At 38.5% G+C, this 13,387-nt stretch overlaps 1 protein-coding gene across 1 annotated transcript; it reads left to right on the forward strand.

Moving 5' to 3' along the window:
* Window positions 1-8,211: 8,211 nt before the first annotated feature.
* On the forward strand, window positions 8,212-9,335 carry LOC116174305 (chymotrypsin-1-like). The gene is made up of 3 exons (XM_031492202.1): window positions 8,212-8,366; window positions 8,422-8,581; window positions 8,647-9,335. The coding sequence occupies exons 1-3, from the start codon at window positions 8,324-8,326 to the stop codon at window positions 9,200-9,202; spliced, it is 759 nt and encodes a 252-aa protein (XP_031348062.1). The 5' UTR covers window positions 8,212-8,323; the 3' UTR covers window positions 9,203-9,335.
* Window positions 9,336-13,387: the final 4,052 nt, after the last annotated feature.

The raw sequence follows: 13,387 nt of genomic DNA on the forward strand, positions 1-13,387 counted from the left end.
AAAAGATTTGTAATTACATACTTTGATTGTCAAAATATATGTGACATTGTTTTACTTTAACGGCCGTCGCTATGGCAGCGGCCGCGAAAGTGAATTTCGCGGCCGCCATGGCGAACGCGAAGTTGTTGTTTCGCATCCAATTGCACAAAATAGTTATTTGTGTACCAAGGCCGTAAAAGTGATCTTTTTTGGCCGAAGCTGCTGTTTGTGGCCGAGGCGGTAGCCGAGGCCGCAATCCAGATGAGGCCTAACAAATCACTTTTGGCCAAGGTGCACACAACATTTTTTAGGCGATCATCAAAAAAGAATTCAAAAATTTGCTCATAAACATATTTTTTCTGAAAATCATAGTTATCTTAGACAATTAAAAACAAAGCATTGCGACCCTATGTCATATATGATATAAGAGCAGGCGTTTGAGAGTAAAAGTACAATCGCAACTTCCTCCGCTGCACAAGATTTTAATAATGTCAAATGCAATAGGTCCTTCGTAACTGTGGCTTCCAAGACCTTATAGTTAACATGCTGTACAATTATTAGAAACCTGATTTCCTACTTTGATGGTAGGTATAGGTAGCTACTTGTGTTTTCGGTTAATTGCTGGTGATTCTACGTATAATAATGTAAGCAACAACATCTTCCTCATGTTTTGGTTCTACACTTCAAAAAGGTCTGCAGGCAGCAAAGATTGAAACGTCACACTATAATTTTAAATGTGAACATTGTGATTATGCAAAATGGTGTGAAACATTCCTACAAGTCCGAAAATGAAAAAAACGCACGTGGATGGCCCAATCCTTGATGGGGCGAGACGAGATAGACGCTTTGTATCAAACAGATTACTGTTTCTCACACATCAGTTTCAAACAAGTACAGTTTGACAGATGTGTACAATAAAGTAATGTTTGACAGAAGCGTACAATAAAGTGAAACTTTATGGCCGCAAAAGCGACCATAAAATCAACGTTTTTGTGATGATAGCCTAAAAAGGCCTTTTTTCGCACGCATTTGAGTGTTTAAAACGGAGATTGTGATTCAGGTATCATAAATAGTATATTAAGATACAAGTGTATAATCAAGTCTTTAAAGCACGCGCAACGAGTTTAAGGGCACGACGCAAAGCGGAGTGCCTTTAACGTTGCAAGTGCTTTAAAGACCAATTATACACGTGTATCTTATAGTATTTTTTATTATACCTGCAGTATAATTTAAAAATAGGAAATACAATGAAGTCATATTGACGTTATACTCGAATACATGTCTAATTAAGTGGGCTGGGTGTTCGTAATTTCACGATTGGCATGGAAATGTCACTTGACGTTTGCTTATAAAAATCATCGTCTTTGTGAATTAAACTATTTCCGTTGAAAAAGATAATACACCGTCCATTAAATCGATTGTTGTAAAATATAAACAAACGTTGGTAGGTGTAAAATCCAACTCCAGTAAAGCCTATTATAAAGAATATGAAAAGTTGTTTCCATGGATGAATAGGAAGTTACTTACGAATACATTCTTAAATGCATCCATAATGCTGGCATATATGAAGGAAATGTCAAAGGTATTTAAATCTTCTATATTTTGGTGCATTCATTCAAAACTTTAAAGCAATGCTGCGATTAAAAAGTGGAACAGATTTGGAAGCATACCCTAAATTACGCGCGTTTGTGAAAGCTTCAACCAAGGGATAGGTACAAAAGCCAAAGAAATGTTCTGCATTTACAGAAAGCGACCTAAGAGGATTTTTTATTTCATCCAGATGACAGTTTCAGAAGTCATACTTGAAGTATCGTTACTTAGCAACTTTAAAGCACGTGTGTTTTAAAGGCCCTTTTTCGCACGCATTTGAGTGTTTCAAACGGAGATTGTGATTCAGGTATAATAAAAAACGATTTATGTTATTGAGTGATGCACGCGAAAAGAGCGATCTGTCATCTGTGATAAGACAAGATCTACTTGCTGTTCCGCAATCATCCCGCAAAGAAGCCTCCGAACCGTGTGAAAATATTGGTACAACAAAGGCTCAAGTTAAGCCATCGACATTCGATGGGAAATGTACGCTGTCCACCTACTTGAGACAGTTTGGCGCCGCCGATACAAATAAGTGGACAAAGGAAGAGAAGGCAATTTTCCCGAGAGTTGCTTTACGTGGAGATGCGTTGAATGTTTTGCGTACGATTCCACCACCAACTGCAGACTACAGTGCATCAAGTATTAGGAAAGGGGAAGTGTAGCGAGCATTCGAGACGCCATGAAAGATTAGTGATAAAGCGATAAACAAAGAAGGAGGATGTGACGCAATCTTTTCGGGTAATATGACGTGTTTTGTTTTAGAACATTCATGGCGGAGGCGTTCGCAAAAAAACCGGCCAATCGAATTGCGAATTAGTTAGTTCCAATTTCAACGCCGAGTAATAAAATAAATCAATTCATTTGAAGACTGTTACAAATTTATTGTTAATTTATTGTACCTAAATAAATAAATCACCTAATTAAATTTACGTTACAGCAGTTCTATTAGTTTTTTCAATCTACGTAAAATTTGAAGTAAATATGATTTCATAAAATAAATTGCCTTTTATACTAGGGATACAGAACAGATCCATCATTTTCAGTTTTTCATCAAATAGGACATACAGTGTGTCCCCGGATGGACTGAACAAGAGGGAAAAAATTGTTAATTTTAACTTTACGCAAAAATGTCATTCTTTATAAAAAATTTTGCTTTTTTTTGGAAGATACAATGATAGTCTGATTTAATCAAAAACATGCAACTTAGAAAAATTTCCGCTGTAGATTTTGCGTTTTTTGTAATTTTCTCAGCTGCTAAAAGGAATATCTAGATTTTTATTTCAGAATAGGTGGTTTTGAGGGAAGCAAAAATTTTTATAAAGAATGACATTTTTGCGTAAAGTTAAAATTAAAAATTGTTTCCCTCTTGTTCAGTCTATCCGGGGACACACTGTATGAAAATTGTCCACAAAATGGTATAAAATGAATTCATAAATAAATAAGACCCAAATAAATTTGACAATAAATATTTTTAGCTAAAAAGTGAATGCAAGAGAAAGGGGCGGTCTTTTACTTACTGAAATCTTATGCCGTTTTCTTACTAAAACCACGACCTTACTTCAAAACCGAACCGATACCGAAGGAGAAATTAGTGGTGAGTTAATTGTGGAGCACTGTACTTCTTCCAAAAGAGATAATGCTGCTTAGTAATTGCATTCAAGTTAAGTTTTGGGGCTGTGATGTGGATCAAGGGTTTGCTGTTTTTGGGGTTTCCTAACCTCTGTACGCAGAGGTCTTCAGTGTACCTACCAGCAGGGCCAGGGGAAGTGGAATCGGACACTAAAAATGGCCTCGTTTTGTGGAAAGTTTCCAATAGGCATGGAAGAGTTGGTCAGATAATGACACAGAGAAATATTCACCACCTTCGACGTAAGACTGAGATTCGCTGCTATCGGGATTGTTTGCATGCACCCCTGATATTTTAAAGATCTGATGTAATTATTTTCATTGTTTTGTTGCCTCGAATAGATTTTGTTTTTTATAAATCATCACAGACTACTGGATTAAAATATAAAAACCATTGATAAAATGGTATCTTATTCTCAATCTTATGCTATGATAGCTCTTTGAAAATGGAATCAAAAAACCTATAAAGTAATCTAAAAATTCAATATGACGCTTATTTAGCTTTATGAAGTTGGTAAATGTTCCTCAAAAGTAGCCATCTTGAATTTTTTTTTTACATCAGTTCTATATTACTTCTGCAGCAGATATATGATACAACTGTGGCAAAATTGGGCACCAAGTTAGGAACTGTAAGGAAGATGATTCATGTGTAATGAAATTGAGCTGGAATGAGAGGACGGGCATAGGGATTTTACTCGTGCGTGTAACTACAGAAAACTAAGGGAAGAAAATGCACAACGAACGTGATCTCACAGAGGAGCGGGAGGGATCGACGTAACTTCTGTTACAAATAAATACAAGGATCATGTGAAGAATTGGAAGGTTTTGGAGGACTAGTCCCTAAGGTGAGAAAGAGTTACATTTTCTGAGAGTTCGAGGAAGGCGAAGAAAGAAGAGGCTACAAGCTAGAACACTAAAAAGCTTGATATTGTGGCTCTTGACTTCACAAACGGCCGACATGTCGATGAGACATTTCCCTGAAGAAGAAGAGCGGATCACAGGGGTGTACTGGTGGCCCGACAAGATTGCACAGCAACGTAAGACCTGCAATGTGGCAAGGAGGAGTAAGGAGAAAATTACGCACCGAGACGAGTCTGGCAGAGAAGAAGGCGGCCCTGAAGAGAGAACGAGACCAGCTGTGTGACGAGCTAGACAAAGACATTTGGGGGAAGGCATACCAGATAGAACTTTTCCCTATCCACGACCGTTTGAGCCAAGGGTAAGAACCCAAGAAGTAGTGCAGGTTGAGGAAATAGTAGCTGCTGCCAACGAACTGCCGGCAAATAAAGTACCCGGCTCGGGTAACATCCCTGCGGTTGTGGTTAAAATCCTGTCTAAGACCCAATCTAGGTTTTGGGAAGCAGCACTAGACAAGGCACTGGATACAGCCAGAACATACAACCTAAGAAAATGGATAATCAAGTAAGCTGGCCCTGATTCCCAAGAATTATGCCCAGCTAGCTCATCGACAGGAGAATTACAGCCAACAAACCGGACGGTGAATAAATAATATTTGACGCCACAGCGGGGGTTCCACAGGCTTCAATCCTAGGGCCTGCCCTGTAAAATATACTGTATGACAAGTTGCTTGAGTCTATACAAGTGAGCTGCTTGGGGTCGAGATAATCACTTTTGCCGACGACCGAACGCGGATAGTTCGTGACAGAAAATTGGACTCGCCAATTACCAAGCTAGAGGAAGTGATTAACCGGGTAAATAGATTAATAATCAATCGCAGGCTGAGTCTGGTGCCGGGAAAGAAGAGTTTAGCAATCTTGAGGGGCAGAGGAGAATGACAAGAGGTAAATATCCAAATATTGGGCACCGCAATTATACAATTAATCCAAATTAATTCCAGTTCGCGCGTTTCCTTAACCAATGGGTTCTGAGTACCGCGACCAATCCAGGCGTTCACAGTTGAACGAAAGTTCAGGGTTAGTCGACGAAAAATAAGTGACTATTACCTCACCACATCCAACTTCACACTTACGGTGGCATACAAAGGTAATAAAATTAGACCCAAAAGATGAAGAGTCCGTAATCACGCGAGTCGTCGGTTTTTTTTTAAATTAAACTCGACCTTGAACCACGAGAGTGAGTGAGACTAAATTTGAAGGGAATCTAAAATCCAATGATTTTTTTGGGGTGTCAAATTGTAGAAAATCGCAAGCGCCCATTTTCCAGGTTGAGATCTACCAGCCTCCATGACCACCCGGTATATGAACGCACGGTATCAAAACGTGATATAAATTCGTTACGAAAAACTGTAGCTTCTAGACCTATGTAGTTTTTTTACTAGGAGAAGGTAAAAGTACCTGTTTTGATTTCCAGCGTCGTGATTTAGCCACCGATCCAGATGCTGTAACTGATTTGCCGTTTGTAACCGTTCCCGTGGGCATATATAAATTTCGGGATTTCAGCCCGTAGTTAATTAATTGTGTTGCAGAAAACCTCGTCAGATTAGATTGTGTATAGTATCACATGAAGCGCGCTTAATTGGTATGGACTTTAAGGCTAGTCTCAGATTTTTAGGACAACAGGGGATCGAGTAATTACTTAAAGAAGTTTTCGTTTTTCAATGCGTTCTTAAGACATTCACGGAAATGGTCAATTTTAGTTTTTTTTTTAATTTACGTCGAACCTATTCAACATTTTGAATTTCCACAAGGAAATTTTAACTAAACAGCTAAAACTGCAAAACATTGTCCATTTAACCAATTATCTATCTTTAATAATAAGAAAGTTACCCATGCAATCCCACGCAATCTGGAACACACTGTATACGTACGTGTTCTGAACCTAAAATACTATACGAAGTTGCAAAAATGAATGTTAATTAGCATGTGCCAGTATGAAGCGAAAATTCTCCCCTCCTATATAAGGTAACTATATTAGGAGTATGATTTGACGCGAACACTAAGCTTGATAGCTCATATACCAGATCTTGTGGCTGGGTACAGAAAGGGATTATAAATATAATAAGACGCCTCAGTGCGACTAATTAGGAGTACAGAAAATACGCTTCCCTTAGGCTTTACAGGACATTTGTAATGTTCATTTCATAATGGACTACTGCTGTGTTGTGCATTCCTTGGAAAATGTAGATGTGATGCTAGAATATCAAAATAGGACTATTATTCTCATTCGCGTATTGGCTATTTTTGGTTTCACGGTGACTGCTTTAATGGTTTGAGCTGCTCTGGCACACCGAAGTTGTAACTAACGCCATCTGGCTAGGTGGGCGTTACTGCTAAGAGATTTTAGGTATAAAATAGTTCATCGGTCGAGTAAAAGTATGCGGCACGTCGATTCTTTAAGCCGGAATCTGTTGCTGAGTATTATATAGTAAGTGAGCATGAAGGTGGGTTGATTACGCGTTTTAGAGGTGCATAAAGCAAGGACAATGAACTCCGTAAGATTATAAATGCCAGACCGATGAGTATGTAATTAGAAATAATATTTTGTATAAAGATTGCAAAGACGACCTGTTAACGGTAGTGCTGAATGCAGGCACCTACGCGGGGACACTTTGGCGCAACAAAAACAGACGCGCGAAGGCGGGGGATTGTTAAACAAGATGTATGGTTTAAGGGGCTGCGTGAGAAAGTCAAACAAGTGAAATTTAAGCAGGTAAGTAGAGGTAAATAATTTAGATTTTATGTTTTCTTACAGGTTATCGATTTCGAAACATAACCTCATTTTATCATCCACACACTATTTATTTCATAATTTTAATATAAGTCGACATAACACACATAGTGAACAATTTTATATATTTTTAGATCTCGTCCACAATAACTACTAAAATTTGTATTTCATTCACAACAACCATCAAAATATAAATGTAACTCATGGTCCTCCATACAGATGTACATACTCTATTTCATTCAATAATTTAAATGACGCAAGGTCTGATGATGAAAATAAAAATTTGAAATCGATAACCTGTAAGAAAACATAAAATCTAAATTATTTACCTCTACTTACCTGCTTAAATTTCATAAATAATTTCCATATGGAGCAATACATCAACAAAATCAAACAAGTGACTAGACTACATCTTAGCTTAGCGGAAATCAGGTAATCAAGATTGAATAACGGTGACACGCCGCTGAATACCTAAGTACCACATTGATCACGTTGGTCCGATGACTGCTGCATTGAAAAGTATGCGTACATGCTGGTAGTAGTAGACGTGTTTACTACGCAGTTTAAGGAGCGACGGTGTGAATTAAGAAGCAAAGAAAAGGATTATCGAGACGCAAGAGGCAAACAGGAAAAATCTTTATAAAAAGGACACAATTCAGTACAGGTTCAAAATCGATAGGGCCGTATCTAGGGGTGCGCCCATTGCGAAACGATCGGTACATCGTAGAAAAAATGGCTGACGGTGAGGGACGATAGCGAACTTAGACAAGGAAAGATATAGCGTAACGTCTGTGACGGCCAATTCCATGAAACTGACGATGACAATGAAGATAAGAACTGTTTAGAAGAAAACGAAAGAAAGAGAGAGTGGAAAAGTTGGTGCGAGGGTGGATTCAATTTTCGTATAGTTTCCTGACAGAAAGTAGGCATGAAAATGAAGGTTTTCAGGACAATTTTGAAACGTAATTTAAAACTGAACGACTATTTACTTTGCGGGGAAAAGATTTCTTAATAAACAACAAATATTACATAAACTTTCATTGTTTACAAGGGAGATAGCGCTGCTTAATAATTACGTGCAATTTAAGTGTTGGGGCTGTGATGTGGATCAAAAATTGACCGTTTTTTTCCTACCCTACGTACACAAGAATTTAGTGTACCTACCCTGGCGTAATGTAACAGAGGCAAAAGTGATACCCGTTCTCCAATTATGCTCTTTCCTAGAACTTCTTCAAATTTTCCATTGAAAACTTGGTATTCTACTTCCCCGTAAAGAGTGTGTAATATGACAATACATCGGTTTGTGGAGGAATTATGTAACATTAAGTACCGCCACGTAACAATGTAAAAAGGTGGAAATCTTATCACGAATGAGCAAATACTACCCGAGATAGTGTCTAACGAGTGTTATCCGGACGGGGTACTCACCATAGGTATAAATACAGCACAAATGCCAACTCCGGCCCTCAAATAAGAAATGTCGCGGTTTTTATTGCTACTTCTCTCAAGCAGTGTCTTCGGTAAGTGTTACTGTCTAAAATACAATTGGTCATTGGAACTAACCTGATGATGCAGGTGCCACCTTAAAGAAAGACAAGCGTATTGCTGACGGCCAACCAGCAGGGGAGGGTGCTTTTCCTTACCTGGTTTCTATACGTATCGATGGGCAACATGAATGTGCAGGATCCATACTTGATGCCACCACAATTCTCACTGCAGCTCACTGCTTATTTGGGTACCTAAGCAATTAAGCATAAAAAAATACAATGGGCCTAAATGACCCTATTTTCTGTGTTACAGATTCCAACAAATGTCTATGACTGTCACCGCAGGTTCTATTACACTGGACACAGGCGGCGATACGTATGAAGTCTCTGTTCGCCGTATGCACGAATTTTATGACCCGTACACGACACGAGGATTTAAGAACGATATTGGAATATTGAAATTAAAGACCGCGATCAAGTTCTCTGACAAGGTTCAACCTATACGATATCTAGCAGCTGGCGACGTAGGCGTCTCAGTTCGCTGTGTTTTGCCTGGGTGGGGAATGACGAAGGAAAACGGAGATAGAACCAACCAATTGCAGTTTGTGTATTTGCTAACCTTTCCTACTGAAACATGCAGTGAGACCTGGTTAGCTTCTGAATATAAGTTTAGCATTGACGATAGACAGCTTTGCACTTTTACACAAGATGGTCAAGGATCATGCAAAGGGGATTCTGGCGGTCCGTTAGTTGTTGGAACTGGATTCCAAATTGGTATTGTGTCAATGGGACTTGGATGCGGCATAGGGCCTGGTGTCTTCACTAAGGTTGCCTACTACAAAGACTGGATCGAGAGGAACAGAAAATAAATTCTTCTCTGTCAATGTGTTATAAAATTACAAAGTAGTAAAAGACATAATTACTGAAATTCACTTAACCAATTTTTTGTTATCGCTTTTGCTGCAAACGTTGGAAGATAATAATTAATAAAAATTAAAACGATGTAGCCAATTTATTAGCATCCAGATATCTATTGTGTCAGCATTTTGAAAAGTTTTTGAGAAGTGTTTAGTCATACGTTTGTCCCACCACCTTGAAGGTTTCCGTCTCAGCACGGCTTCCGAACAGGCGGATCTACCACTAGCGGCTCTACAGGGTGTAGCACCTAAGATGCCTCGGATCATAACTCCTTTACCATAAAAGATATCGAAAAAAGTGCAAAATTGTACACAATTACCACCGGCGTGTTTCTAAAATATTTTTGATTACCAGGGGCGTGCTGTATTCCAGTGGCGTATCAAACTTGCATTTTTTTAAATGGAACACCCCATATTTTATTACTGATTTGGAACGTTCTTCAAAAGTACTTATTTTTTTATGTAACATGTTATACCCCTAACTGTATCGATTTCGCCAAAAATGGGCAATTATTCGAAATTTTTTTGAGAGAAACTAAATCGCGCAGGCGGCTAATTCAGAGAAAACCAAGTCGAAACGACAATTTGTAAAAAAAAAGTTCTTTTCCGAACTCAAATGTGCCATGATAAAACAAAAGATGTTCAATTCTAACAATTTATTAACAGTAAAGTGTCCGTAGTGTATGATTGTTTTTTAATCAACGTTGCAAAAATGTTACAAACTCAAGCAGGAATGGATGATATAGTGTTTATTCTTAGAGACGTTACCGGAATTGCTTGCTGGCGTCACAAGTGTATGTTGGGAGATAACCTGGGAGCAAACATTCAGATCCACGAGTGTTTCAAAAGGTGTTGGATAGATTTACAGCTACAGGGAGTGTAAAACGACCAAGGAGAATTAAACGGAGTTTGAAAAAAGAAGAGAATTCAGTGTACATTTCCCTACAACTACCACAATATCGTCCTATTCTAGGAGGGGGGGGGGCATTCCAGACCCCCAGACCCCCCAGTGATGTGTTGAGCATGAAAACGTTCAGCTTTTAAAACCTTTTCCAAAAATTCTGCTGTAAGTGGTAAGAATCTCGAAGAATAGTAGACATTTTGGTGGGTTTGAGGGGTTAGGAATACTCCCCAAGAAAGACACATCATATAACCTTCGGCACTGGGGACATTTCGTACCCCCCGTTGTTGAGTTTTGTTAACAAAGTTCAGTCCTCTTCAAAAATTATGGTGTAAATGGTAACGGTACCACACATTTAGGTAAAAAATATAAACCGGACGGTCTGGGGGATATGGAATAGCCTCCAGGAAAGACATCTGATAATACCTTCTTCACATGGAGGTATTCTGTAGTCCCCGTTCATACGTTGGGGCTCAAAAAGTTCAGTCCTTAAAAATCTTTCCAAAAAGTACCTATTGGTATTGGTAAGGGTACCACACATTTTGGGAAAGAATATAAAGCGTCATAATATCGTTCTATACGGGGGGGGTATGAATTGAACCCCCGGTGATGCGTTCTGCTTCAAAACGTTCTGTCCTTAAGTTGCTATAAATATGACACGATACAGGGCACTGGGTAGAATTCTCGACTAACATTACTGTTGTAACAAGTGCAATAGCGGGAGGATGAACCAAGAACTTGAAAATGAAAGGTCGCGAAAGTGTCGAAAACCACGCAGTTATTGTCTGATGTCCCGGTGTGCGTACGGCACCAAGGCGCATGTTCTGAGACGCGCTAACGCATATGTGAGTAATTAATTTCAAGACTGTTCTAATTTATTGTTAATTAATTGTAAATAAACAAACCACATTAATAAATTTACGTCACACTGGTGTCCGATGTGGGGTTGTGTTTAAGTAGACAATTAATGGAACTTTATCTCAATAGTGACCAAATCTATGTCGGAAAAATCGAGCAACGTATGCAATTAATGCAAGAAGTGAAAGCGGGCCATGGAAGCTGGTCTGCATGGAAGCTTAAATCATGTGAAGACAAGAAGTGAGAGACATGATTCAAGATAAGATACAGGGTGTCCAAGATAAAATTCATACCATAGAGAACGAAATCAATGAACTACGAAAAAGATTTATGTTATTGAGTGAAAAGAGCGATGTGTCATCTGTGATAAAACAAGATCGACTTGCTGTTCCACAATCGTCCCGCAAAGAAGCATGTGAAAATATTAGTACAACAAAAGCTCAAGTTAATCCATCGACATTCGATGGAAAATCACCGCTGTCCACCTACTTGAGACAGTTTGGCGCCGCCACAGCCGATACAAATAATTGGACAATGGAAGAGGGGGCAATTTTTGTAAGAGTTGCTTTACGTGGAGATGCGTTGAATGTTTTTCGTGCGATTCCAGAACACCACCAACTGCAGACTACAGTGCATCAAGTTTTAGGAAAGGGGAAGTGTAGCGAGCATTCAAGGAATCCAGATTGGCATCGAAACGCCATGTAAGATTAGTGATAAAACGATAAAGAAAGGAGGAGGGTGTGACGCAATCTTTCCGGGTAATATGACGTGTTTTGTTTTAGAACATACAAGGCCAGCCAATCGAATTGCGAATTAGTTAGTTCCAATTTCAACGCCGAAGTAATGCATAGTTCGCGAAATTATAAATTGTGCATTATATGTGAGTAATCAAAAATATTTTAACTGTTATAAAATAATTCACTTGAAGACTGTTATAAATTTATTCTTTCAATCTACGTAAAATTTGAAGTGATTTCATAAAATAAATTGCCTTTTATAAGGAATACAGGACAGATCCATCATTTTCAGTATTTCATCGAATAAGACATTGTCCATAAAATGGTACAAAATGAATTCATAAATAAACAAGACCCAAATAAATTTGACGTTAAATATTTTTAGCTAAAAAGTGCATGCAACAGAAGGGGTCGTTACTTTTATTATTGAAATTTTACGCCATTTTCTTACTAAAACCACGACCTTACTTCAAACCCGAAGTGATACAGAAGGAGAAATTAGTGGTGAGTTAATTTTAGAGCACCTAACTTCTTTCAAAAGAGATAATGCTGCTTATAGTAATTGCATTCAAGTTTTGGGGCTGTGATGTGGATCAATGGTTTGCCGTTTTTGGGGTTTCCTAACCTATCTAGGTACGCAGAGGTTTTCAGTGTACCTACCAACCAGGGCCAGGAGAAGTGGAATCGGAGACTAAAAAGGACCCTGTTTTGTAGAAAGTTATCCAATGGGCATGAAAGAGTTGGCCAGATAATGACAGAGGAATATTCACCACCCTCGACGTATAAGACTCAGATTCGCTGCTATCAGGATTGATTGCATGCACCCCTGATATTTTAAAGATCTGATGTAATTATTTTCATTGTTTTGTTGCCTCGAATAGATTGTGTTTTGTTTTTTTAATTTATCACAGAACTTAATTAAAATGATTAAATATTAAAATACTGATAATGCACGATTCCATGCAATTCAAGGTGCACTATCAAGTAATCTAAAAATCCAATATGGCGCTTATTTAACTTTAGAAAGTTGGTAAATGTTCCTCTAATGTTTATTGAATTTTTTTTTACATCAATTCTAAATTAAGCGTATCAAACACAGTAACTTTTATATAACACTTTTTTTAAATATCTTTTATACTTTCGATGATATTGGCAATCGGACACATAGCCCACGACTGCAAGGAAAATGACTTCAGCAGCAGGTATATGTATATATACAACTGTGGCAAAATTGGGCACCAAGTTAGGAACTGCAAGGAAGAGGTAACTTGATTCATGTGTAATGAAATTGAGCATAGGGATTTTACTCGTGCGAAGTACAGAAAACTAAGGGAAGAAAAAGCACAACGAACGTGATCTCACAGAGGAGCGGGAGTTATCGACATAACTTTTGTTACAAATAGATACAAGGATCATGTGAAGAATTGGAAGGTTTTGGAGGAGTAGTAGAGGCTACAAGCTAGAACACTAAAAAGCTTGATACTGTGGCTCTTGATAAGCTAGCAAGGGATACAAGATGAGGAACTTCACAAACGGCCGACATGTCGATGAGACATTTCCCTGAAGAGGAAGAGCGGATCACAGGGGTGTACTGGTGGCCCGGCAAGATTGCCCAGCAACATAAGATCTGCAATATGGCAA

Source organism: Photinus pyralis, unplaced genomic scaffold, assembly GCF_008802855.1.
Source record: "Photinus pyralis isolate 1611_PpyrPB1 unplaced genomic scaffold, Ppyr1.3 Ppyr1.4_LG6, whole genome shotgun sequence".
NCBI classification, from domain to species: Eukaryota; Metazoa; Arthropoda; class Insecta; order Coleoptera; family Lampyridae; genus Photinus; species Photinus pyralis.

What these genes read in the sequence shown, in the direction of transcription:
- LOC116174305 (XM_031492202.1), top strand. Translation starts at nt 8,324, where the DNA reads ATGTCGCGGTTTTTATTGCTACTTCTCTCAAGCAGTGTCTTCG. An exon ending in TCTCTCAAGCAGTGTCTTCG is followed by an intron (nt 8,367 to 8,421) that starts GTAAGTGTTACT and finishes CTGATGATGCAG; the next exon opens with GTGCCACCTTAAAGAAAGAC. An exon ending in GCAGCTCACTGCTTATTTGG is followed by an intron (nt 8,582 to 8,646) that starts GTACCTAAGCAA and finishes TCTGTGTTACAG; the next exon opens with ATTCCAACAAATGTCTATGA.